Below are 25,076 nucleotides of genomic sequence, written 5' to 3'. Positions count from 1 at the left end.
AACTATAAAATGTAATGGCCTCCAGTTGTTTATACTGTATCCTGGACAGCTGCATGGGTAGGGGTTTGGGGATTTTTTTTTAATGTGTCATATTAAATTAGGCCTTTGTTTGCGCATGTTATGCTCCTATGAATTTAATATTAAATAGCGCCTGCTTTTTTCGAGCTCCAAGGAAGTAGAAGCAGAGCAAGACGGGAGGGACAGCGGAGCCTGTAGGCTTTTGGGGTAACACATTGTAGCTGCGTCCAGCCGGCTGTGATAATGAACTTCCTCGTCTGTTTTAAAACTGGTGCACTCTGCCACTCGTCTATACATTAACAGTTGTTTCTGTGTGCAGCGTGCTCGCATGCTCTTTCTACAGTAACAACAGTTATGCAGTCGAACAGTCATTCCTTAAACGGTAAAATCGGGGACATTTCTGGGGACAGGTGGTCGAAAAGGGGGACTGTCCCCAGAAATCAGGGATGTCTGGTCACCCAACATATAGCCTGGAGTATAGACGAAGAAGAAAGCTACCTCTTGTTAGGTTGTTAGCTCGAAGCAGCAAGAGCTTCTACTGAAAGATGGAGATGAAACCAGTCTTCACATTCATTCGGTAGATTTAATGCAACAAATAAATGTCACAATGTGTGAATTCGGGACATTTGTTCTCCATCATTCCTGCTCCTTGCATGTTTTTGTGGTAAATGAAAATTAGCCCCTTATTCTTCATTTCCAACTCTGACCTTTCCCCTCTGGCAGTTAATAAAAATCCCCAGAAAAGCTGTGCCGTCTTATAAGCTGCATCGGACAAAACCTAGGAAAAAAGTAGCAGATTATGGTCGTACGGTAGTACTTCGAGCCATATTATAAAAAATAAGATGGGATTATCTTAAAGGAGCAGGAAGTGAAGATTTACCACTAGGTGGGCCGTTGAGCAACCTTATTGTTGCGTAGAACAAATGATCATCTCCAGGTGAAACGGTCGATCGACCAAATGTTTCTCCACCATTTGCTCCTATGCTAAATGTTTTTCTGTTAATTACAATTTATGGGCACGAAAGGGCTAAGCTCTGACTGGCAGCTAATCACATGCACATACATTCACACACAGCTGGCTTGTAAAGTATGTACATCTATGAAAGAGGTAGTGCATGACATCACACCATTTTCCATTTAGTCCTTCAAATGATAAATTTTTACTTTTTTCTAACTAAGATAATAAATTATTGCTTATAGGTCCTTTAAGGTTGTCACTAATGGAGGATTGGTGCTGCATGTAGCTCCTTCAATCCCTATGTCCTTAAAAAAAAAAAAATCAACCCATTAAAAGTCTGTCATGAACTGCTACTATTGTCTTCAGCTTTGACCTGAAGGTCAGGTCAGTTCCATCGATTCTGATTTCTGCCTAACAAGAACTCTGGCCTGTTACACAAAACATAACAAGGCAGATTGTTCGCATTTTCCTAAATCGTGACTGGAGATGACAATCAAAGAGTATTATTTTAATTATTCTGAACATTTTAGGCCATTACAGTATAAAGTAAATTAAATAGGGTTGACATTGGTCTTACCTCCAAACTTGGCCCTTTTACTATACTGCTTGGAGCTGACAGCCTAATGAGTCTCCCTGGAAAAAGCCTCCCTGTTGACATTTTCAGTTTTTCACTGGATGGCCCCATAAATCCTGTATGACCTACTTTTTTTCCTCCCAGTTCCTTCCATATTTTTCTATTTCTTGCCACATTTAAGACCAAAAAACTAAAAATTATGTCAGACACATTTTGATGAAACATATTCAAATGAACATGCTTTGATACATCATCGTCAGCATGTTGCCCAACTAATACAGACCCCTTACAAAGTAGTTCTGCCTTTTTAACTTCTTAGATATTAAATTATGTGATGTATTACATTAGTTATGTGATGGAGCAATGCATTGTGCAGTAAAAGGTAAATAAGACAATCAATTAAACACTTGGAAATGTTTCATGATTTGCATTCAACTCCTCTGATACCCCTAAATAAAATCCAGTTCCACCAACAGCCCACAGATGTCAGCTAATTAGTAAATAGAGTCCTCTTGTGTGTAATTTAATCTCAGTAAAAATCCAGCTGGTCTGTGAGGCTTACAAGTTTATTAGAGAACATTAGAAAACAAACCGAATAATGAAGACTAATGAATGAGGCACACATTCAGGGATAAAGTTGCAGAGGAGCTACAGAGGCTGTATGAAACAGTAGCAAGAAGAAAACCATTTTGTAGGTTGCAGCTATTTGTGTATTTGACAAATCAAATATGCTAAAGGTACAGTGGGGGATGTTCTTTTTAAAGGAATAGTACACCCAAAACATGATTAGCCTTCATTTTCTACTCACCCCCATGCTGAACAACACTCTGGAGTACTTTTTTTGATATCTCAAATGCATCTGGAGATCTGGGAGGCTACTTGCTGTCTGCTGACATTCAAATAATGGAGGTACCCAGCGCCCGAGGCAGAAAGGTCCATAAAAGTCCACAAAAAACGTGTCAATATTCCTCCATACTGCTCGTCCAATGTATTCCAAGTGTCCTGAGTGGGTAGCGTCCATAATTTACTCGAAACGAAGTCATTTAGAAGGTTTTTAGAGCATAAACAGTAGTGTATAGGATTTCCTAAAAGCGCGTTCACGAGTCTACGGAAACCGCGGCAGACCAAACCAGATGAAAGTGCGCATTCAGCTCGGCAAAGAACTCATGCTCTTCCTCAACACTGAAGTCATTTGAGATATCAAAAAAGTACTCCAGAGTGTTGTTCAGCATGGGGGTGAGTAGAAAATGAAGGCTAATCATGTTTTGGGTGTACTATTCCTTTAATAAAGTGGTCCTCTTAATTGTCAATCATGCTGGTGATATGTTTACGTAAGGCCGTCCTACATGCTCATTCCCATTTTAACTTTACCGGTGTTGAGTCTGACATGCTGGAAAAATTGCAAATCTTCTTTTTGAAAGTAAGCTTGTATGAGCGACGCAAGCAACAACTTTTAAACAGAGCGTGAACGAGGATAAATTAGCCTGTGCACACTCTTGCACGTGTTAATTAGACGTTCCCTCTCGGGAGCGAGTACAGTTATATAGTTTTCTATCTAACGAAAAAAAAAGTTGATTGCATCGACTCACTGACTCGAATGCAATCCCTCATACTAAGCATGCTTGTAGAGAAGGTGGAGAGAGAAAAGCTCCCTTTTAACAGCAAGAAACCTCCAGCAGAACCAGGCTCAGTGTGAGCGCCCATCTGCCGAGACCGACTGGGGTTCAAGGAGACATGGAAAAAGCAACTTTAAAAGGCTGCCCCTTCCAGGAAACACAGCCAGGCAGACGAGCTCCGAGCCAGCTCCCATGTCAGAAGATGAAAAGAGCACATCCAGCCAGTCACAGTCAGAGAAACAGGACTACACTGGAAAACAGGCTAATCTCAAATATCTATAAACAAAGGCGTTGATGGCGGCAGCACAGCTGATATTTCTCTCCAGGATGGAGTTACAGCCAAACAGGAACAGACGAGGCGAAGATACTATGAGAAAAAGCAGAGAGAGCAGAACGTTAGAGATTGAACTAACAGATTCTGCAGAGTGGGAGAATAGAGATAGAATGAAGGAGAATGATGAAATAGGGGTCCCTATGTCCTCCAGAAGTCTAAGCCTATAGCAGCACACTGTAACTATAGAGATAGCTTAGAAACAACACTGAGCTAAAAATTCTCCTTGGAAAATATTTGTGTCAAAGCTGAAAATGATTTAATAACTTAACAGCAGGAATCAAAATCTAACAATTACTTCCTAAATGTAGTAATAAGAAGGTGCAGCTTTTCTGGGGATGTCTTAATGTGCTTATGTCTCTTAATATCATTACAATAGCAGCCATTTAAAATGGCCCTTCCTAGTTAAACGCCAGCCGAATGGCAGCCCAACTATTAGCCACTAAAGTGATCCCCTCTTTCTCCTGGTAATGCATATGTTTTGCATGACTCCACCCTTTCACTGAATTACAGGGTCCGACCAGGAGAGGGTGCTTTTCTTTAGATATGATGGTGAGGATTCCCGGTGATCCAGATCACAGTCATTCCAAAAAAATAAAAAAATAAAAAAAACAACAACAAAAAAACAATCCACTGGACTTTGTTTCCAATTTGGAAGACGTTTCGCTTTTTCTTTAAAAAAAACCCAAAACAACAAAAAATTCTCTTCTTCTTGACTTTAGATCTTAATGTCCACAAAGCATGACAGAAATAATATTCCAGTACAAAGATTGATGTGTAAAAAGGAATTGTAGGGGACCCATCAAGGCACCATCAAGCAAAATGGGGAAATTTTGAATGGCTACTACTGTAGGAGATTGGGTGTAGCATTTTGGCCCAACCGCAGGTGACACAGAAAACATTTGGTCCAACACAGCTTAAATAAAGTTACAGCAATTTAGTCTCAATGTGATAAAAGCAACATGGAGAGGAAACAGTTATCTCATCCTGAATGTAAATAAAAAAGGACAATAAGTGCTGTTATAAACACTTTGGTGTTCATACTCCTACTCTGGATTGGAGAATCTGTGAAGCCATCTACAAGTAGGGACAGAGCAGAATGTCCTTCCTAAGCAAACTTAGGTCCTTAAGTATTAGCAGAAGCATGCTATAGATAATCTATAATGCTGTCATAGAGAGTATGATCACCTCTTACATCCTCTGTTGGTATAGCAGCATCAAAGCAAAAGACCTAAAGAAGCTCAAAAAGCAAATAAAGAGGCCGGTTCCTTTTTGGAAGCTTCCCTACAACCTCTGGAGATGATTTAACAAACAGTTAATGAAATGATAAAGATTATGAACAACCCTAAGCCTAAGAGACTAGCCTACAATAACAGACTGTCTTCAGTCAAAGGCTTTTACAGATCAGCTGTAAGACAGACCACTACAGGAGATCCCTTCTGCCTACAGCTATTATTATCTACGGCAACTTGGTGAAGAAACACATACGGAATAACAACATTTTATTTACTGTTGGGAGTGACATCTCAACTGAGCATATTAAATTGAATTGAATTTATTTTCTTTTGGGTTTTTTTCACCTAATTCCCATAGACATGTATTGTAGTTTGAGCTAATATTGGTATGAAATGTATAATATATGATTGAGTTGAATACTTTCTCAAGCTATTGTTAAAATGGGCTGACCAGCCAATACTATTCAATGAGATAAATGCAGGTTTTTATCATGTAACAGAAATACAGTTTCACTGAACCAGTAGACTTGAACATTTTGTACTCTGCATCCAGTATATTTACAGCTCACCACTTCCTAGTGGAGGTAATAACTCATGGTTTTCTACAGAAGGTGTAGACACACTCTAGTCTCACACATATGAAGATGGCTTCATTTTGTCTCAAGTTTTTGTTTCTGCCGAAACAAGAAGTGACATCCAGAACATTTTCTTCCCATGTTTGCATTCTGAAACGCCCTTGGTCCTGTCTGCCAGTCCTTTTACCTTGCTTGATGTTTCCGCGCCCTAACAGAGATGTTAGTATGCCGCGGTCGGCCTCAGGAGCATCGCCCTGACACCCCTGCTTCCACTCATCTCACCAAGTCTCCCTCTTGTTTGCTTTTTCTGCTTCTGTTTGCTTGTATGTGTGTATGTGTGAGTGTGGACCTCCTGGTTTTTGGCATAGCAACTGCTTCGTCACCGGGTGCCTCTCCCCTCCTTCTCTCCGGCGTATCCATCTATAGTTAAACATCTCTTTCTCCTCCTCTCTGCTAGTGGGTGAGAGCTTCAGAAGGTCAGGTATATTAATCCATGCCTACAGTCTTGTATTGCGTGGTATACATTCTGTCATAGATAAAAGAAGAGGAGTGAAAAGTATATTTACAGAGAAAAAACAAATCAAAGGTGCACAGAACTGTTTTTTTCTGGCTAGCACTGATTTATGTTGTTTTCTAAGTCAGACCTACCGATTTATTTTAAGAATAATAAAATGTTAAAGGACGAAAAAGTGCTGAGGCTTCTTAAATAGAGTATTTTCCGATTACACAGAAAATGAGGGATTGCAAAAATGATTCCTGTAAATGTCTCATTACATCATAGGGCAGGATAACATCGGATTTTTAATACGTTGGAAGAAGCGCATTAGATCACTGCTCCTCACTGGTACACTTAAAAAATGAATATAGTAGGATTTCATATTTTCGATGCATTTAAATAATTAGTAAATAATACATTTTTTCAACAGTTGACCTACCAATTGCAAATCACAACCCACAAAGGAGTAATTTGCTAATTCTCATAATTTGACATTCTCTACTAAAACACACAATAATAAGAATAACAACTAAACCCAAAAAATCTAGTTTTGTTTAGCAAATAAACAAGATAGATTGGGCCTTAAGGTTGCGATCACCAGAGGTAGTACTAAGTCATTTTTTCCCCCAAGTCATCCCCTCACCAGTTGAGGGGAGTGTTGTCTTAGTGGGTTAGAAAGGTGCATTTGTGCTCTAAGAAGGTTGCAAGTACCTGGTTTGATCCCTACAGTCTCCACTCTGGGTCCCTGAGAAAGACCCTTAACCACTGGCTGCTCCATGGGCGCCACACAATGGCAGCCCACTGCTCCCCAAGGGGATGTGTCAAATTCAGAGAGTGAATTTCTCCAATGTGAGATCAACAAAGTTCAATTAGTTAGTCAGTCTAATGTCTGTCACCTCAAGTTCCAAGTCAGGTCCCGAGTGGAGACAAGCAATTCTTGAGTTGAAACAGGGAGGTCTTGAGTCAAACCCCTGTTTAACTCAAACTCAAACCATAGTTTGAGTTTGAGTTATTCTGAGTCCTTCTAACCACAAAGTAATACTATATTTTCACAAATCACGTGTGCTTCTATATGTTTTTTACACTATGTGGTACTGAAATAGCAGTCAGAAAAAGTAGGGCTGACATTGGTTAAGGTTATTAAAACATAATAATAATAGAAAACAACCATTGTATGTCATGTTTTTTTTAAAAAGATTGCATTTTCTGTAAAGTTGATTTACAGACACAACAGGTCCACATAAAAAAAGAAAACAACTAATGAAAAATAAGAAAAAGAGTGCAGTGGAAACAAAGCTTTTATTCAATACAAATGGAAGACAGAAACAAAAAATGTTGAACTATCATCCTCCTCACTTAGCTTCCAGAGTTGACCTAACCCCTACTCTGCACTCCAAACCCCTGGTAGAGAGTGCGTCAGAGCAGGCCAGAGTTAGCGGACCTCACCCTGCCCTGGTGCACTCTGCTCAGTGTCCGATCCCAAGTAGACGTTGGGTGCTCAGTCAGGAGTAGCAGAGATCAAAGCGGGAACCCCCCACAGAGAGCGAGGCAGGGTGGGGCAGAGTTGGCGGAGTGCACCCTGCACCATGCTCTGGAGCAAAGAGAGTAAAGAGTATTAAACTCACAGTCATCTCTGTCAGTAATTGAAATTGACCCTTGAACCAGGAGGTTGGCTAACAGTTTTGCTGCTGAAGGTGGATGTTGACAAACCGATACAAAACAACAACAACAACATGCCATATGAGAATATTTAACAGCAGGCATATGATAATGTTTGTTCTTAACATGATCTTCTTCTACAACTTTTACACTGCTGTCACAAAGAATATTTAAAGGGCGTTGCATAATATAAATTAAAGTGGAATACTGAATACTGTTTCATCTACTTTTTCTTGCCTTGATATTGTGGCCAGCCGAATTATTTCGCACGGTAGGCGAATTCACCCGGAGGGTGAAAGAATTCTATGTCATAGTGTCTGCTGAACCCTCATCATGGTGGACATGAGTTTACAAAGCAACTGGCAGTGTTTTTTACTTTAGGAAGCCGAAAAATGCTTTCGTCGTTTCTAGCTTCACCACATTCCCAGAGATAAAGCATGTATGGGGAATACCAGCACCACCTCCAGAGGCTACGTCTGGAAGTCTGTCACTTTCAGCTGTACTTCTATCTATCTGTCAACCAGTTCAGTGCCCTGCTGTCCTGCATTGGGGGACGAATAACTCGGACATCAGAGGGTTAGGTGAGACGGCTTTCTGGAGCTCAGACAGTAGCAGCGAGAATGCAGTGTGAGAAAACCGTCAGAGACCAGAACCAGCCTGCCAACCATTTCAGGTTCTGGAACTATGCAACCACAGTGAAATATCGGAGGTCATTCCCAGCGAATCAGCACACTAGAGCAGGGAAATGAGGATGAGCGGTAAGCCCGCTGGGAAAAGAGCAAGAGCAGGGAGAGGCTTCAGCCAGCAGGGGTCAGCAATAGAAGCTAACTGTGATTATCTAAAGCTACAGAGGAGTACAGTGGCAGATCGGACACGTTTACCGGAAAGACAGAACACTTAAGACTACAGTTGCCTGGGAGTAGGACAGTGGTACATCAGAGAAGAAGATACCACTGTCCTAAGAAGAGTAAGAAGAGTGGTATATCAGAGAAGCCAGCCAGGTGGGCAGGGCAAGGAGAGGCTATGACTGGCTGGAACTACGGAGCTGAAAGGACTACTGGAGAGGGACAATGAAGCTTACCATGCAGACATCGCATGGCGAGAAGGCAACCGTGTGCGCTGGGAGGACAAAATTAAAAGGTTTTTAAAAAGCTACCTCAAATCCCCATAAGAGCATTCCTACTTCATCCTTAGTCAAAATTATTTTTTCTGTGTTGCATTTTTAATAAAAACATTTTCATCTCTGCTACGCTCTTTCACTTTAGCTCACAGCCAAATCTAGACCCTGAATGGACTTTGCGACACGATTGTAAACAAAAGTACAGATTCTTCAACTTCATTGGCAGGTGAGGCAGCAAACGTGACCAACTTCACCAAAATGGTGTTGTTTGCCTCCCTAAATTCCCTATCACCTCACTCATTTTCGCTCTGTTCTGCTTTGCTCCAGATCTGCCATCTACACAGAGATAACATGGGAATCCTTCACTCCAGCTTTAGAATTCGCATTCATCAATCGGGTGGGGCCGATAAAATTTATCTTTGTGTTGGATCGCGCTGACAGCATCAGATGTAGACCGAAGCTAAGAGTGTTTGCTACTACGGTATAATTTCATTGCAAAGTAAATTCCCATTCTTGTTGTTGTTGTGGAGCACAATTTATCGGCCTCTGGGTTCCCTTAGAGGGTCCAGGCAACTGCCTAGTTTACCCGTCCGCAAGCCCCGTCCTTGCGTTTACATTCTTTTTAATCTTTGAGTTCTGGGGAAAGAAGCAAGCCTTGTCAAGTCAAAAGGCTCTTGTCCAAGTCAAGTCACAAGTTAATGCTGTGAAAGTCCAAGTTGAATTGCAACTGTCTTGATATTTTTTGAACTCGAGTCTAAAGTCATCAGATCAATGGATCAAATCTGACTTGAGTCCAAGTTATGTGACTGGAGTTCATACCTCTGGTAGTCTCTATTTTACTGTTCAGTTTTTAACTTTATTGTCTCTTCCTACTGTTGCCCTCTATAAGTGAAAACGGGCCTAATGTAGTCAAATCTATATTTTGGTTACAGCTTCTTTCTATATAATCTGTAAGGCGTTACAACTTCGATGAACAAACAAATGTCACCATAAAACCATCTCCCTTGGTGAGTCGGTAGTTGGAATTCCACTTCTCCCAACAACTTGGGAAGAAACACTTTGGTGAAATTGTCTGAAAAATGTATTTTAGGGCGAGTTTATGCTTTGACATTGGGGTTAGTTCTTTTTTTAAATCCAGCATCATAAAAAAAAAGAAAAAAAAAACTAAATTGTTATTTAATTAGTCTGGTTTCTGGCTTTTCTTTCTGGTATTGATGAACACTAGTTATGTGCTCCACCTGAGATACTGTACACTAAGCAGTAACAGGATAGTGATGTTGTGGATTCTTCAAAGTAAAGACTAATCTTTGGTCACTTTAAAAGCACGAACAAATCACCTGTGCAAGTTGATTTATCATAACAAGTTCCCTCTAAACAGTTTTACTCTTTGCTTCTCTATCCCTCTCCATCTTTCTGCTATGAAAGCCAGCGAACGGGTAGCTCGCAGACAGTTTGCTGTTACCATGGAATCTCAACGTGCTTCCCCTCCCACTAAAAACAATTAAGAAAAAAAACAGTTAAAAGCAAAGCAAGAGAAAGGGTATGCTGTTTAAAAAAGAAATAAGAAGGATGAAAATGTAGATGAGGAAAACGATGACAGTGGTGAAAATGATAGATTTTTAGGAATCGGGCTGAAAAAAGGTTAGTCACTGCTTTCTCCTCCTCCTCCTCCTCACATCCCACTGCCTGAGTGTTTCCACTGTTGCACATCTCGCTCCAGCGAGTTTCATGAATGACTGTTAGTCAGTGAGAAAAAGGGACTGTGGAGCAGGCTGTAGACACATAGATTGAGTCTGAAGGGCAGACTTTAGAAAAGCCTTTGTTATTGCTGGTGGGTTTTTTAATTCATGCTATTGATTTATATCAAAAACACAACCTAGAATTGAGTGCTGATTTGTAGCCTTAAATTTTCATGAGAGAGAAACCCTTCCCTCTTCTTCTTGTCCCTGTTCAACATCTAATAAGCAATGCTCATTGTAGTGGATTCTTCATTATATTACCAATGATATTATCTATACTAACTTATACTTGTTTTAATTAGGATTTTAATACTAACTAGCTCAAAAACGACTGACTCAATGGTTACAAACATGTACATTAGTCAACAGTTGGCTATACTTTTTCAAGTCTCTTTCTTCTTGCTAAACAAGGCAAGTCTATCAAACAGAAATTAGTGGATTAAATAGTAGGCTGCTCACGTAACAAACCGGAATTTGGCTTCTTTGTCACATAAGGTTTGATAACTACTGCATTTGGCCATTTATATAGTCTTTTGCTGAAAGTAGCTATTTTAATGCATAGACAGAGGTAGGAATTGGAGTTAGCAATGTCTGCATGTTTATATACATGTTGGAAGGAAAGTAATATAAGACAAGACATATATACAAGACATAATATAAGACTTACTTTATATTGTAGCAATTTAGAAATTCAGGTGGAGAAGTGGCTTGAAACAGTATATAATAGAAAAAAAAATTGCATTGCTAAAAAAAAAAGAGACCAAAGAGAGACCCCAGCCTATTTGCACAGCACACAATACAACGATATACAATATGTATAATTGTGAAATGGTATCTCAAACTACCATGTTTTTCAGACAATAAGCCGCTACTTTTTCCAAACCACCAAAGGGGAAGTCAAAGTTGGAAATCAAATAATAAGGAGTTCATTTTCACTTTGCACAAAAACATGCTAGCAGCATTCACTATGGAAAACAAATGTTCCGAATTCACACATTCACAACAAAAAATGGTACCTAAAGTATTTGCATCTAAGTGGACAGTGTCAAAGTAAATACCTATATAACATGTGGGTTGCTGTGATGACTAAAAGACTCAAAGCTGGTCTGTTCAGTCAGTTTTGGGGATTTTTGCCTTGCTACCAATCCAATTCCTCAGTGGTGGCCACATAAACTTACAGAAGGTCTTTTTTCCTGCTTTCCCTGTCAAAGTCCTACTCCGATGTTCAAGTTTTATTATTATTATTATTAATAGTTGTATTGACTTTGTTGGCCAATTCTGACTCCAGGAAATTCAAAGTGTATTAGAATGATACAGATTAACCTTAAAAGAAACAATTACCAGTATACATTTTGAAAATTAAGTTTTTCTGGAGGTTGAATTCCTATTAGTCTGACAGATTCTGCAGACATGCATGATTGCTGTAGGTGCAAAAAGAAATTTCGCAGCTCAGCTTGAATAAAGGTCCATCAGTAATTCAATTGTCTACCTTTACAATTCAAATAGTAATTAGGTTGTTGACTCTGACTGTTGTCAGCATTGTGTACCATGTTCTCAGGTACCTCAACCTCTGCAATGAGCTATTTCTGTTCATTTTTTGTTTTTGTTTATTTTCTTTCCAAAACTGTTTTTGGCACAGTGACCTTCACTCCTTAAAAAAAAGAAAGAAATAGTTTTACTCAATTGCATGTTTTTGTCTTAGACATTATTTTACAAGAACACTGAGAGAAAGACGCATCTGGCTGAGTATGTATGTAAGCTGTTTATTTAATGACTTACTGTTGGCACTGACAGTATATTAGATTGACGACGGAGCAGCAGGTGTCTGTTAGCATCTGCTGCAATTCAGTCTGCGTTAAAACAGGAAAAATTTAAACCTAGAAGGAAGCTGTTTACTGGAAATCTTTATACCTAATCACATATGCTTGTTTTATGAGTGGAATACACACATCTTATTTACAAAAATCTGACCAACCTAAAGGAAATAAAATCTGACATTTAGTTGTCACTAATTCCACACAAATTTTTCAGTTTGCAGTGTTGCTGGTTAAGATTGGTTAAGAGTGTCGTTTTTGGGTGCTAAAAAAAGAAAAAACCTAGAAAATGCATCAAATAGTTCATGTTGTATGCTTACTGTCCACTTCTGTCTGTCTCTTTCAGGTGAAGTGGGAACAGTGAAATTTCACGGCGTCGACCTCCTCCAGCACTCTCCCTCTCCTGGGGACCCCTATCCCAAACAGCCTCACTCGCTGGAGCTATTTACAGACACATCTCATCAAAACCTCCCTCTAAGGAAGACACATTCAGAGCTTGACACAACCATACCCCAAGGTGGGTAAAAATTATCTATTTATTTGTTCTAGGAACTTCCATATTAATTGATTTATTTTTACTGATTACATTAATATCCGTAATTAATCTCTGTAATTAAAGCTGTTGGTACACTGTCTGTTTATTTACATATTTATAATAATTTATAGATGCATATTTTCAGAATTGTAGAATGTTTGCAGTTGGACCCATAATGCAGAAGCGGAGGCTGCTTAGTTTTCTTGTATATTTATTGCGACAATGCCACTGGAAGGAATAATCCAAAAATAAACCAAAAACAGGAACCATTGTGAAGCGAGAAACAGGGATCAATGAAGACACTAAATAAAGATGACAAACCAGCAAAGACAAACTGCAGAGGAGGGGTGTATATATATCTATATATGTGTGTGTATATATATATATATATATATATATATATATATCTATATATGTGTGTATATATATATATATATATATATATATATATATATGTGTGTATATATATATATATATATATATATATATATATATATGTGTGTATATATATATATATATATATATATATATATATATATATATATATATATATATATATATATATGTGTACAAGCCCCACACTCCCGCAGACTGCCATTGTGGGTCTCTGAGCAAGCCCCTTATAGCCCGATTGCTCCCTGGACGCCCCACGATTGCAGCCCACTGCTCCCAAAGGGGATGGGTTAAATGCAGAGGTAAATTTCTCCACTCTGAGATCAATAAAATTAAACTACTGTTGTATGCAAACCTAGGCATAAAAAAAAAAAAAAAAAAAAAAAAAAAAAAAAAAATCCAAAAACCATATCAATCTCTATCTCCCACCAGTGAGAAGATGCAATTTCAAAGTTTTGCAAAATGATATATTCCAGCGTACTTGTGACTTTTTAAATAATTGCTTATGTTTTGTGGTAAGAAAACAAATTATCAAAATTTATGTTATTTGTTTAATGTTGATTATTTTTATTGCTATTTTATTGGCTTGGAGCAGTAATAATATTTTCAAATGTTTAAGCAGTAAGTATTCTAAAGCCCCAGCAGCGTTGTGTAAAGTATGCATATTCAATTAGCTTTTAGATTAAATGTTTGCTTGTAAGTCAAAATCTACAAAAGCATTGATGATTATGCCTTTTTTTTTTGGACAGTTTTCAAAAAAAAAAAAAAAAAAAAGGTGTATAAAGGTGTTTTCTATGAAAATTATGAAATTTCTTTAGGGGAGTTAAAGAGAGTAAAAACAATATTTTTTAATTCCCCTTATTCTTGACAATAAACTACTTGTGGTAACAGGTAACAGACTTCATGCTTCTTTGTTTCTAATCCCCCCCTTACAGATAACAGCTTGGGGCAACGTGCCTCAGAGCAGTTTTATTCAGGAGCTATGGACCACTCTGGGTTGCTGTGCTCTAACACACCCACATCTTCTTGGAATGGACCTAAAGGATCAACATTTTCTCCTGCTGCCTGGAATGAGACTTACAATTACAATATGAGCAAAGGTCCAGCAGTCCCTCCCAAGCATCACAGCGTCATTGGTCATGCTGATGGGATGCAGGACGGGGTCATGCTGGTGAACTCAGGACAGTCTGTGAGCTCACATTCTAGTTCATTCACATGTGTGACAGACACTTCTGGGAGAACAGGAAATATTGGGTCCGGGATCATGCCTTCTGTAGTCACAATTGGAAATCGGAGGGAAACTGAGGGCGCACCTGCAGATGGAGGGCGAGGAGGTGGTCATGAACCAGGACGAGGAAGGCAGAGGTCAGCACGATCCATAGCCGCACAGAATGCCTTCAAGTTCCGGGAACGTTCCCTTTCTACGCCCACTGATTCTGGCTCCTTTTGCTTTACAGAAGGTGGGATAGAGCCAGACTTGACTATCACCACTACTGGGAATGGGAACACTATGGTAACGGACCACTATCAAGAGCATCACAACTATCTGGGTTATGGGGAGAACTATGCCCTTCTTTACCCTAGAGGAAGTTCTGAAGACAGTACAAGCACTGCGGACACTGTCTCAGTCACAGCTTCAGATTACAGCGCAGAAGGACGCTTACGTCTTCGCTCTCGTTCCATCTCACTTAAAAAATCCAAGCGCAAGCCCCCACCTCCTGTGAGAAGTGTTTCCTTAATGAAAAACCTGGGAGAAGCTGAGGGCAGAATAAGGCATGGTGGTGGTCTTTACCGAGATGGTAGGCCAAAGAGCCTGCACATACCTAGGGACAATTTTCCAGACTTCCAGCCAGATTTCCTTTTGACAAGCTCATCTTGCTCATCTAAAGCCAGTGTTGATGAAAGGGAGATAGGCCAAGGGGGCAACAATGGACCACCAAGTCTGGAAGTCCAGGCTCCGGAAAGGGAAGGGGAAACAGAGATGAACTTCCCAACTCACTGGCAGTTGGGAGAGTGGAAGAGCAATGACCCCTACAGGTATAAAACCATAGATAGTTTTGTTGATGTACTTCATTTTATAGATGTCACACAGTAAAATGGCTGTCTTTCATTCTTCCCTCTGCTTGTCTTCCACAGGTCTTTATCGGGCTCCAGCACAGCAACAGGTACCACAGTGATTGAATGTATGAAAGTCAGGAGTAGCTCAGAGTCCCTTCTAGACTCTCCCTCCACTTCCAGAGCCACGTCTCCTTCACAGTTATCAATGGAGACTGATGTTAAGGCTTCTTCGCCCTTAAAACCTCCAGGACTTATATCGCCATCAAGCGGCTATTCTAGTCAGTCAGAGACTCCAACTTCGACAGTTCCAGTAAATCAGGGGACCGTAGGGACAACAGGATGTAAGATGCGTCCAAAGATCCCGGAAAGGAAATCATCCTTACCATCCCCTAAGGACCCCGCTGCAAGGTCAAGGTTGTCATTTGAAATGCCTGGAAATGCACATTTAGAGTTGTCATCACTAAAACCAAAGCAAAGGGCCAGTAGGCGGCATTCGGATACTTCTACTGCTGCCAAACCAGGAAAAAATAGCCCCAATTCTTCACAGGCATTACCCGTAGTTACCCAGAATGAGCTAAAGACCATTAGACTCCGGTCTGTTTCCAGAGGAGACTTGGAGCACTCTCCTGATGGAGCCTCTGACACAATCGAAGAAGAGCAGCATGGCAGAGACATCAGCGATGGCCCGAGCCCACCTCCAACTCTACCAAAGCCTAAGCCACCAGTTGCAGTCAAGCCTCCATTGCCCAAACGGCCCATAAACCTCCTCATTAAGTCTCCTTCCCCTTCCTCTACCTCCCCCCTTGGCATCGAATCTCCTCCTGCCTCACCTGTGGAACGTCCAGTACCTCTTGGCAACATATACAAAGTAATGAAAAAGCCCAAACCGAAAAAGCCCCCACCACAAACTGCCACAAGTCCTGCTGCTGTGACAGATTCCGCCAATGTACAGATCAATACCTATGATCACACATTCCTTTCTCACTCGCAGTCTCTATTTGACCTCCCACCACTCCCAGATCCCCAGCCTTTGTTGGAAGATCCAACGCTGGAACCTGAATTTGAAAGAGAATCAGATATCCATCTAGGACCAGGGGATGGAGGATCACTCCCTTCTCCATGCAGTTCCCAGGAGGCCCCTGAGCTCCAAGACAAGAGCAAGACACTACCTTCAAGGATGACAATCTCCTGTCTTGCAGAGCTTTCTGACAAAAAGAAACCCAAGGTGAGTAGGATATAATTTGCTCTTATTCAAAGGCGGGTAGATCACCTAGTGTCAAACAAAATTAACAATCACAATTTCTGCTACACTTTTCAGGTTCCTCCTCCAGTTCCCAAGAAACCAAATGTTCTACTCCTTCCAACACCACATCATTCTTCCACCAACGGAAGCACAGATAGGCAGATTACACAATCTGAAAGCCCTGTGGGTCTCAGTTCTCCCGGTGGAGCATTTGCAACGGATGATATTCTGGATAGTTCTGGTGTTCCTGATATGTCTGAGAAAGATGAAAACCATTTGGAAACAGATGAGGAAAGTTCAAAAGAGTCTTCTTTGCAATCATCACTCCATGATTCCTCTCTCACTGAACTTGGAGAAAAGATGGGCAGCACCGGGATTGGAGAAGGTATTTCTGTAGGAGCAGCTTGCTTTAGAGCTTATAATGGTCTATTCAGGACGACAGTGGAGTAGGATGCAGGATTGTACCGTGCAACCAAAGGGTTGCAATTTAACCCCCACCTCTGGCTTTCAGTGTCGTTGTGTCTTTGGTGGTCAAAAGGCTTGGTGGTGTATGGCAGCCTTGCTCCTGTCAGTGAGCCCCAAGGCAGCTATGGCTACAATATAGCTTGCCATTATAAGTGTGTGTGTTAATTGGTGACTTGAAAAAAGCACTCTATAAGTACACGCTATTTAACATTCAAAATTTAACCAAGGATTTTGATTTCAAATCATATAACCTGGACCTTATGGAATAGTTCCAAGAAAACCATTGTGGAAAGAAAGAAATATGTTCTATTTACAGTTATCCCAAGCAGAGTAAATCGGTGAAAAAATGCCCTACAAAAACTGTAAGTCAGTTTTTCTTAAAATAAGTACATTTTGTCTTAAATTGAGCAGGTAAGTGAAACATTTTACCAATGAAACAAGACAATTTACATTTAAACTAAGAAAAAACAATTGCATTGTCTTATTTCAAGTGCATATTATCTAATTATCTTATTTTAAAAATAAAAAGACTCATTTTAATGGCAATCATTTTATTTACCTACTCAAATTAAGGGTAAATACACTTAATTTAAGAAATTTTAATCCATTTCTAGATAATTTTTGCGCTGTGTACATTCTTCAGATAAGGTCCCCATTAAAATAGACCAAAATGAAAGTGATAATAGTCTATAGGCAGAGAGTTTTATATTTACCTAGCTTTTATTTCTTTACCTCAAAACTGAAGACACAATTGCAACATATGTTCTGATATAATTTAAATATTGTATATACAATATAGGACAAGGAAGTATCTAATGGAAATCTGAAGACATTGTGACAGATTAGAACCAAAAGCATAAGGAAGATGCTTTGTTGAAATAATATAATGAAAATCTAGTTTACTTCTTGAATTCCTTTCCTACCAATGGTTCTTTAGTTTTAAACACTCTTCTTACCATTTTAAGGGATTGTATCAATACATTTTTGCAGCAATACGTCTGCTTTTTAAAATTATCCCTGTAAAGATAATTATCTTGTAATTTTTGTGCAAAACCTCTTGATTGATGTTGATACTGAGGCTCCCTAGTTTTAAAACCAGTGTAAATAAACACAGGCTAACGCTCTCTTCTCGTTTGGTTATAGTAATGTCTATATCATGCAGTTATCTAATTTTCTGTTTAACCTAGTCGCACACTATGAAAATTACATTTCTAAAAAGGTTAATCCTTGAGCTGTGTTTTAATGTGAGTTCTTTGCAATCATCAGAGGATTCAGCTGGCGATGAGAAGACTGCTCTCCAGATTACTGAGGAAACAGAAGATGACTTGTTGGCCAGTACTCCTACGACACACACCACAGAGGACTTGTTTACCATCATACACAGGTTTGGACACATACACACAGACAAACTTCCTCTAAAAGGATTAGCATTAGCTTTTTAAAACCCAAAGGTCTGAGAACTGAGTTCCCTAGCAACGGCTCCATGTACAGAGCTGACCAGAAATTCTTACTTTGTCCTCGTTCCTCTCTCTTGCACAGAAACATTTATAGATGAAGGCACACAAAGACAAGTATAAGAGAGCTAGTCTCTAAGCAACAGCTGTTAATAATTTCATATGTTTTGCTGCTTTAAGAGCTGAAAAGAAATTTATGTTTTCATCAAAACAACAGAGGAAGTAGTCTGAAACCTTCTCCTACATCAAAGTTGCCAGCAATTGAGCAATGCTTGAGGTTGATGAGATATTCTCCAACCATTTGAATTTATATGACTCTCTTCCAGGTCCAAGCGAAAGGTCCTGGGCCGAAAGGAGCCGTCAGATTCTTTTGGTAGCCGCCAGAGCCTGGTATCCCCTGTGAAGCACAGCGTCAGCGGAAATGACCATCGGAATCTAACTTTGGGGAGCAGCCAGAGGTCGAGCTCTCGTAACGAGAACTTCATGGCCCTGCTTCAGAAGAAAGGCAACAAGTCTTCCAGTGGAGGAGCGAGAGTTTCTGCAATGGAGCTCCTGAAGAGCACAAATCCTCTAGCCCGACGTGTCACAGAGTTCTCAAACAGCACCGTATCATCTACCGACGGAGGGGAGATGCCACCTGGGAATGAGAAAGCCAATGATCAGTGAACGGTGTTACGGTTTCCAGATGTTAATCTGGACTGGTTCCTGTTTACTACAACACAAAACAACTCTACAATCTGCCACAAACTGAGGGCAGGCCCTGAACGCCCCAACCTCTGATTGACCATTCGGAATATCCAAAGAAATTGGAGCCAAGTCTTGGGCAAAATGGTCCTTCCTGTGGTTGGAGCTCAGTGTTTCCCTGTGAAATTCCTCTTTGGATAATAAAGGTTTTTTTGTTTTGTTTTCCACTATATATAAATATAAAAGACTTGCTGTTCAGCGGGGGAAAGTATGGGCACATTGACTGGTGAAAATGACGCTGGGAATGTAGAAATACATGGTGGATATCCTCATGCCTTTTGAATCAGAACTAACAAAAGATCTGAATCGTATCTAAATCTGCGACCACACTGATCTACCATGACACATCCGAGGACAAGGAATCAAATTGATCCACGGAAATATTGGAGTACAAGTTAACAATCTGTATGTGATTAACCTGTAGGCCTCTATGACGTTGAGGATGGGGCATTGGTTTTGCGATGGGGACACAAAGAAGGGTAAAGTTGGACTTTCTTGCTCCTTCTTCCTCCAATAGCATAGCAGCCCAATAGTGAAGTGCCATATTGAACATAGAAACTGCGTGGGGGATTTTATTTTATTGTTTATTGTTTTGCCACCAAAGATAAGGCATGAGCATGTCCCTCATCTTGTAGCTCGTGCTGTGACCGTGAACGTGGATCCTCACAAAGCATTCCACAAAGGCACCAAGCCGACCGACTGCGCTTGGAAAGCGAAGCACTTTTCTTTCCTTTGACCTCAGAGGTCGTTTACACGGCGGAATCACTATTGCGGCTTCGCCTTTGGTTTCCTCTTGTCTTAACCATCTTTTTAACCCGTTTTTAAATGTTACGTTTCGTTCCTATTTTTTTATACATTCTAAATGTCTATTTACTGTAAATGTTTAATGGTATTATATTGTATGTATCATGTACAAAGAGAAATGGAAAGCATCTATCAACACAGACTTAAAGAAGTGTACAAAGATGCAAGAAGCTTGGACTTCAAACAGCCCATTCACACCCTTCAGCACACACACTGACAAAATTACTCTACAAAACAAGAATGGAAAACGACTGTTGACACGTGTGTGTGGAAGCCAGCATGCCTGCTGATGTTTCTGCTCAGAGATCATGAAGCAGGCCTGGTATTGAACAGGGTTTTTAACCGGTTTTGGTCCCTGGTTTTGGGGGACCTAAGAACTGTTACAAACTGACCACATAGGACCTACAGTAACATTGTATGTGTGCAAGTGTGTATAGATGGAATATGGAGCAAGTGCACAAAGGTTTGGATGGTTTTATGTTCAATGTGAGGTTGTCTCCTCATTAGTTTCCATTGGTCTCAATTTGTGGACAGTCATCCCGCATGCCCTCAGTAGGATAGAACATCTTTAGTGGAATCCCTTGAGGTGAATGTTATTAATCAATTATCATCTTTGAAAGTGTCCAAGTGACTCTCTTTGGCTTTACAAGGAGAGGTCTCTGTTTAATTATGATCAGACCAAACCCTTGCTAGAACTGACAAGATTGTTGTGTACCCTTAAAAAAGGTTACCATACCCAAGATAAAGTCTGAAAACCTTCTCACTATTCTTTAGGGCTTAATCCAGACATGAGGTATAAGTACATTGAATATGGGGAGTGGTGGATTTATGGCAAAGTGACCCTTAAAAGTGTTTCCCAACAAACAGGTGCCAGTGCTAAACATTGGCACCAGTGCTTTCTTATACCTGCTTTACCACCAAAACATTCACTCTGGCAAGAACACAGAGTATTATCTACTAAACCTTTGATGAACCAAGATAGGAATCTACATTTGTTTGGAGCTTGAAGTGAGTTTAAGAAGAACCAATCTAAGCGTTGAGTGTCATATTTACTTATTTTTTTTGGAAGGGTAATGCAGATATACAACTGATTAACAACTTCTGCCAGCATACAATTATTTGTAATATTGCTTTTATCAAGTGTCATATATTATGACATATTCTATGACTGTTTTCCAGTGGCTTTATTGTTTTTTTTCTTTTCTTCCATCCATAAGTCCATCCATCCTGTGACCGGTGAAGAGGCAGGGTAAACATTTTGATCAAATGATTGTTGCATTGTAGTCTTCTTTGGCTTCTCCATAAATCATAAAAATATTGAATTCCAATTCAGTTTACTTATACAGTGCCAATTCAAGACAAATATTGGCATATCCACAAATGCTGGTTGATTCATATTCTACCTACAAAGAGGAGTTTTTGAAAGAATTCTGCTACCATCTAGCGGGCTGTTATAATTAGTGTTGCACCGATACTGATACCAGTATCGGACGGGGCCCCGATACTGCCCTAAAATGGCGGTATTGGTATTGGCGAGTACCAACAAATAGGGCACCGATACCATTTTGAGAGCCATAAGTTTATTCAATTATTGTCACCCCTTCCTGGTAGGCATTAAAAAGTTCTACTGGATTCACTTTGTATTAGTTTTTTTCCTGCTTCACAAAGGTAGGCAGCAGCTTGACAAAACCATGATGGCAATTATTTTACATTATTATGGTATCGGTATCGGCTGATACTGCACAGCCAGGTATTGGGTATCGGGGCCAAAAAATGGCATCGGCGCAACACTAGTTATAATTATGCCCAATTTTAATGGTCTTAATATTTAACATCTAAAACGTATATCCATTGTTTTGGCTTAAGCATCTAAGTGACTGGAAACACAATATTTAATTTTTCCTAGTTCAGGCAGTAAGAGGTTGCCTACAAAGAAAAATGATGTGATAGTTATTCAAGTACATTGGCATAATGTGAATTAAGAGCACAAAATGAATATAGGACGGTACAAACTTGGCATGCACAGGAGAAATGGCCTCAGGTTGACAGTAAGAAAAAATATTCCTTACCATAGAGGAATCTTAAGAACAAGGATAAAACCTTTACTGGAAGATATAATTTAAGAATAATAATGGCATTACCCTGAACTGGGGCTCTAGCTGCAGGAAATTGACATTTCTCTTAGTTGTCTTTTTAAAGTAACCAATTAGAAACCCACTCTAACACCCAGCTCTGGTAGCATTAGAACCACTTAGAGGAAAACCATTTAGAGGCGTGACGCTATACCTGAGCACTTATTCTACCAAGGATAACATTAGAAAAATAGCAGGGCAAAGTAACACCTTCCGTCCATTTTCATTTATCGCTTAGAAGCCATAACCTGTTGGTTGAATGAGCAATCACTGCCATTTTCCCTCCCTGTGTCTGCAGAGCTTACTGGAGTCTTTTCCAGTGTTGTTTCCATTTTGTGGCACAGTGTCATCAAATCCATTAACCAGTTGGTGTGCAACAGACTCTAAGTTCTACAGTCTAGGTCCATCATTTCCACTTATATCTGAAAGATTGTAAAAAGATAATTCACTCATCTCCATAATGACTCAAGAATCCAAAAGTTATTTCCAGAAATTAAAAACCTCCCAAAAACAAATGAATATCCCAAAACTGTCAATATCAGAAATGCTAAAAGAATTTGTTAAATAATAGATTGTGGAACCTCCTGGAGCAAACAGTGAGAACCTTTTAAAGAGTCCACTGATTTCGGGGACTCGGACTGTCAGACTAATGCTGCAGCTTTAGCAGATGATGGGGTAAAAACTGGTTCAAACTGAAGTTCCCTCCATCTGTCCGGTGGCACTATGGCAGAGGGACGCTCCGGGCGCTGAAGAGGTTCTGTTTGTTTTGCCCTCCCCTTTGTGCATTTTGTCCCAGTGACAGTCTGAGTCACCCAACCACTCCCAGCTCTCCTCCTCCTCCTCTCATGACTATGGGATCCATCTCCATCTGTCCTTTTTGCTCCACTGTAACCCCTTCATCAGCCCAAATAGCGCCTTCTCTTTTCCCTCCTTTTTATTGCATCCTCCTCTATTCCCTCCACCTCCTCCTTTTTTTCCTTTTCCACCTCACCGTTTCTCTCTGCATTCACCCTATGCATCTGAGCTCAGCAGGAGAGACGACACAGAATGAATGTCAACGAAAGGACTGTTAGAAAACATTAATGCTGTTGTTTGATTTGGAAAAAATGCAAAAACGTTCTTGTTTTAAGCTCTTTTTCTTTTTTATACTGTTAGCACCCACGTTACACGGAGTTGCCATGAATGACTGAGGGAGAGAAAGGTGAACGAATGAATTAAAGAGGTGTTTTTGCTTGAAGGACATTGACTTTCTGAACTGTGAACACAACGATTATCGGTTCTGGATGACCAGAAGAGCAGCATTCCAGATTCTCCCCTCCAGTATGGATGGAGCGTGCAGAGCAAGGAGGGAAACCTTTCATTTCCTGACTCTTGCTTAGCTTAATGTCTCTCTGATGGTGCTACTGAGTCAGAGCTCCATCTTGTGGACGAAAAAGAAAGCATCACAAAAAACAAAAACAAAAAACAAAGGGAAGACAAAAAACCCAGCCATCTAAGTCTTTCTTCCCAACACTCTTCTTACTTCAGGTATTCAGTCATTCTGGAAAGACGTACATAAATCCATTTATGATGACTAGTAAAGTGATGCTTGTTTTAAATATATAGTGAATGACAATGATACAACTATAAAACTCTGTGTTTGTTTGCCTTGTATATTGAATTATGGGCGCTGCTGCAGCGACTTCTTGGTATTTTTTGTTTGTTTTAAGATTTAATTTTTTTATTATTTCGCCTGACTTCATAGTGGAAACATGAGTTTTGTAACAAAACTGAGTGGTATACAGCAGGTACATAGGAAACAACTTGCATATGGCCTAAAATATATGTATATAACACCCAAACTTTCTCCACCAATACGCAAGGTAGATGTTCCTCAGATTTATGGAGATAAAAAAAATTAATAAATAAGAGGGGGCGAGTATAAAATGAAGGAAAAAAAGGGCGTTATTTTTGTACTGAACCCAGCTGAACTGAAGCCAACTAAAAGACCAGAAGTAAAAGGAATGGGTTCATTCCATGCGATTTAAGGACAAGACACTCGTAGGTTCATAAAAATAGGGGTTTAACAGTTGTTAGACAGTCCCTTTCCTGTTTTTGTTGCACATTAGGACTCAACGGTGTGTTTGTAAGATGGATTCCTATAAAATGAGAAGTCAGGAGCCAAAACATAGGATACAGTGCCAAACAAATAGGGATGTGATCCCTTACATATGTGAAGAGGTTTTCATTAATTAACAGCAAGAACGTGTTGCTCCACAATCAGCGGAAATGTTACCGCCACAGAGCTGCATTTGTGCAATTGTGTTTGCCTTGAATAATAAGCGTCATAATAACCAGCGAGACATTTACCGGCACACAGATCTGGACTGTATTTGAAAAAATCAGAACCAAAGAGATCTCTCTGCCTAAAGCACTAAACTAAAGAGCAAATAGAAGCAAATATATTGATGGCTTATTATAAAGTATTATGGCATATCTAATAAGAGGACTATATTAAAGATGATTCTATAATTCCAATGGAAAAAAAAATTCTATATTAAAGAGAAATGAGGGTTCATTCAAAATGTTTTATGTTTTTCATCCTCTTTTCATCTCAGCAACCATAGCTTTACATTACATGTTATTTACAGCACCCTCTACTGTTATGGTACCTCTGGTATATCATTGTTTATCTCAGTAGCTTCATTTCACACTGAAAATGTTTAGAAAATCCCACCTTTACATTAATTTCTTGGATAAGAGGGGTAAAAAAAAAATTAAAAACTAAAATTTATTAGACTCAAGTCGGGCCAATAAAAGCTATACAATTTTGGTATTTATTACTTTTATAAGTGAGTAATTGATTCAGAAAAGTAGCAGAGTGTAGCATATTTGGGCTGATAACCATTTTACAGAAGTGATGTCTGGAAAAAAGCTGTTTTTTCCCCTTCAAATCTGTAGGGACTTAAATTGGTCCATTGATCAAATTAGACTCAGATAGAGCATTTCAAAAATATTAATGATTAACGATCAATATTAATGTTGCCCAGCAATGGGCACCTTTTTCCTACTATTAACGATTTCTCATTTGTAATAATTGCATTAAGCTTTATTAGAGAGATTTGCAGAGTCTA

At 39.6% G+C, this 25,076-nt stretch overlaps 1 protein-coding gene across 4 annotated transcripts in view; it reads left to right on the top strand.

Moving 5' to 3' along the window:
* Positions 1-21,153, top strand: part of nhsl2 (NHS-like 2) — a 221,653-nt gene extending 200,500 nt beyond the window's left edge. For all 4 annotated transcript variants that reach the window (XM_038293134.1, XM_038293135.1, XM_038293137.1 and 1 more), the window contains 6 exons: positions 12,482-12,652; positions 13,999-15,100; positions 15,200-16,346; positions 16,440-16,749; positions 18,096-18,213; positions 18,610-21,153. In XM_038293134.1, the coding sequence (XP_038149062.1) occupies positions 12,482-12,652; positions 13,999-15,100; positions 15,200-16,346; positions 16,440-16,749; positions 18,096-18,213; positions 18,610-18,949 (3,188 nt within the window). In that variant the 3' untranslated portion in view covers positions 18,950-21,153. The remainder of the gene's footprint in view (positions 1-12,481; positions 12,653-13,998; positions 15,101-15,199; positions 16,347-16,439; positions 16,750-18,095; positions 18,214-18,609) is intronic.
* Positions 21,154-25,076: the final 3,923 nt, after the last annotated feature.

This window comes from Cyprinodon tularosa, unplaced genomic scaffold (genome assembly GCF_016077235.1).
Source record: "Cyprinodon tularosa strain WSP-4 unplaced genomic scaffold, ASM1607723v1 ctg321, whole genome shotgun sequence".
In the NCBI taxonomy this organism is placed as follows: domain Eukaryota; kingdom Metazoa; phylum Chordata; class Actinopteri; order Cyprinodontiformes; family Cyprinodontidae; genus Cyprinodon; species Cyprinodon tularosa.
Note: the sequence above shows the minus strand (reverse complement) of the source record. Positions and strands in the feature narration are given on the sequence as shown.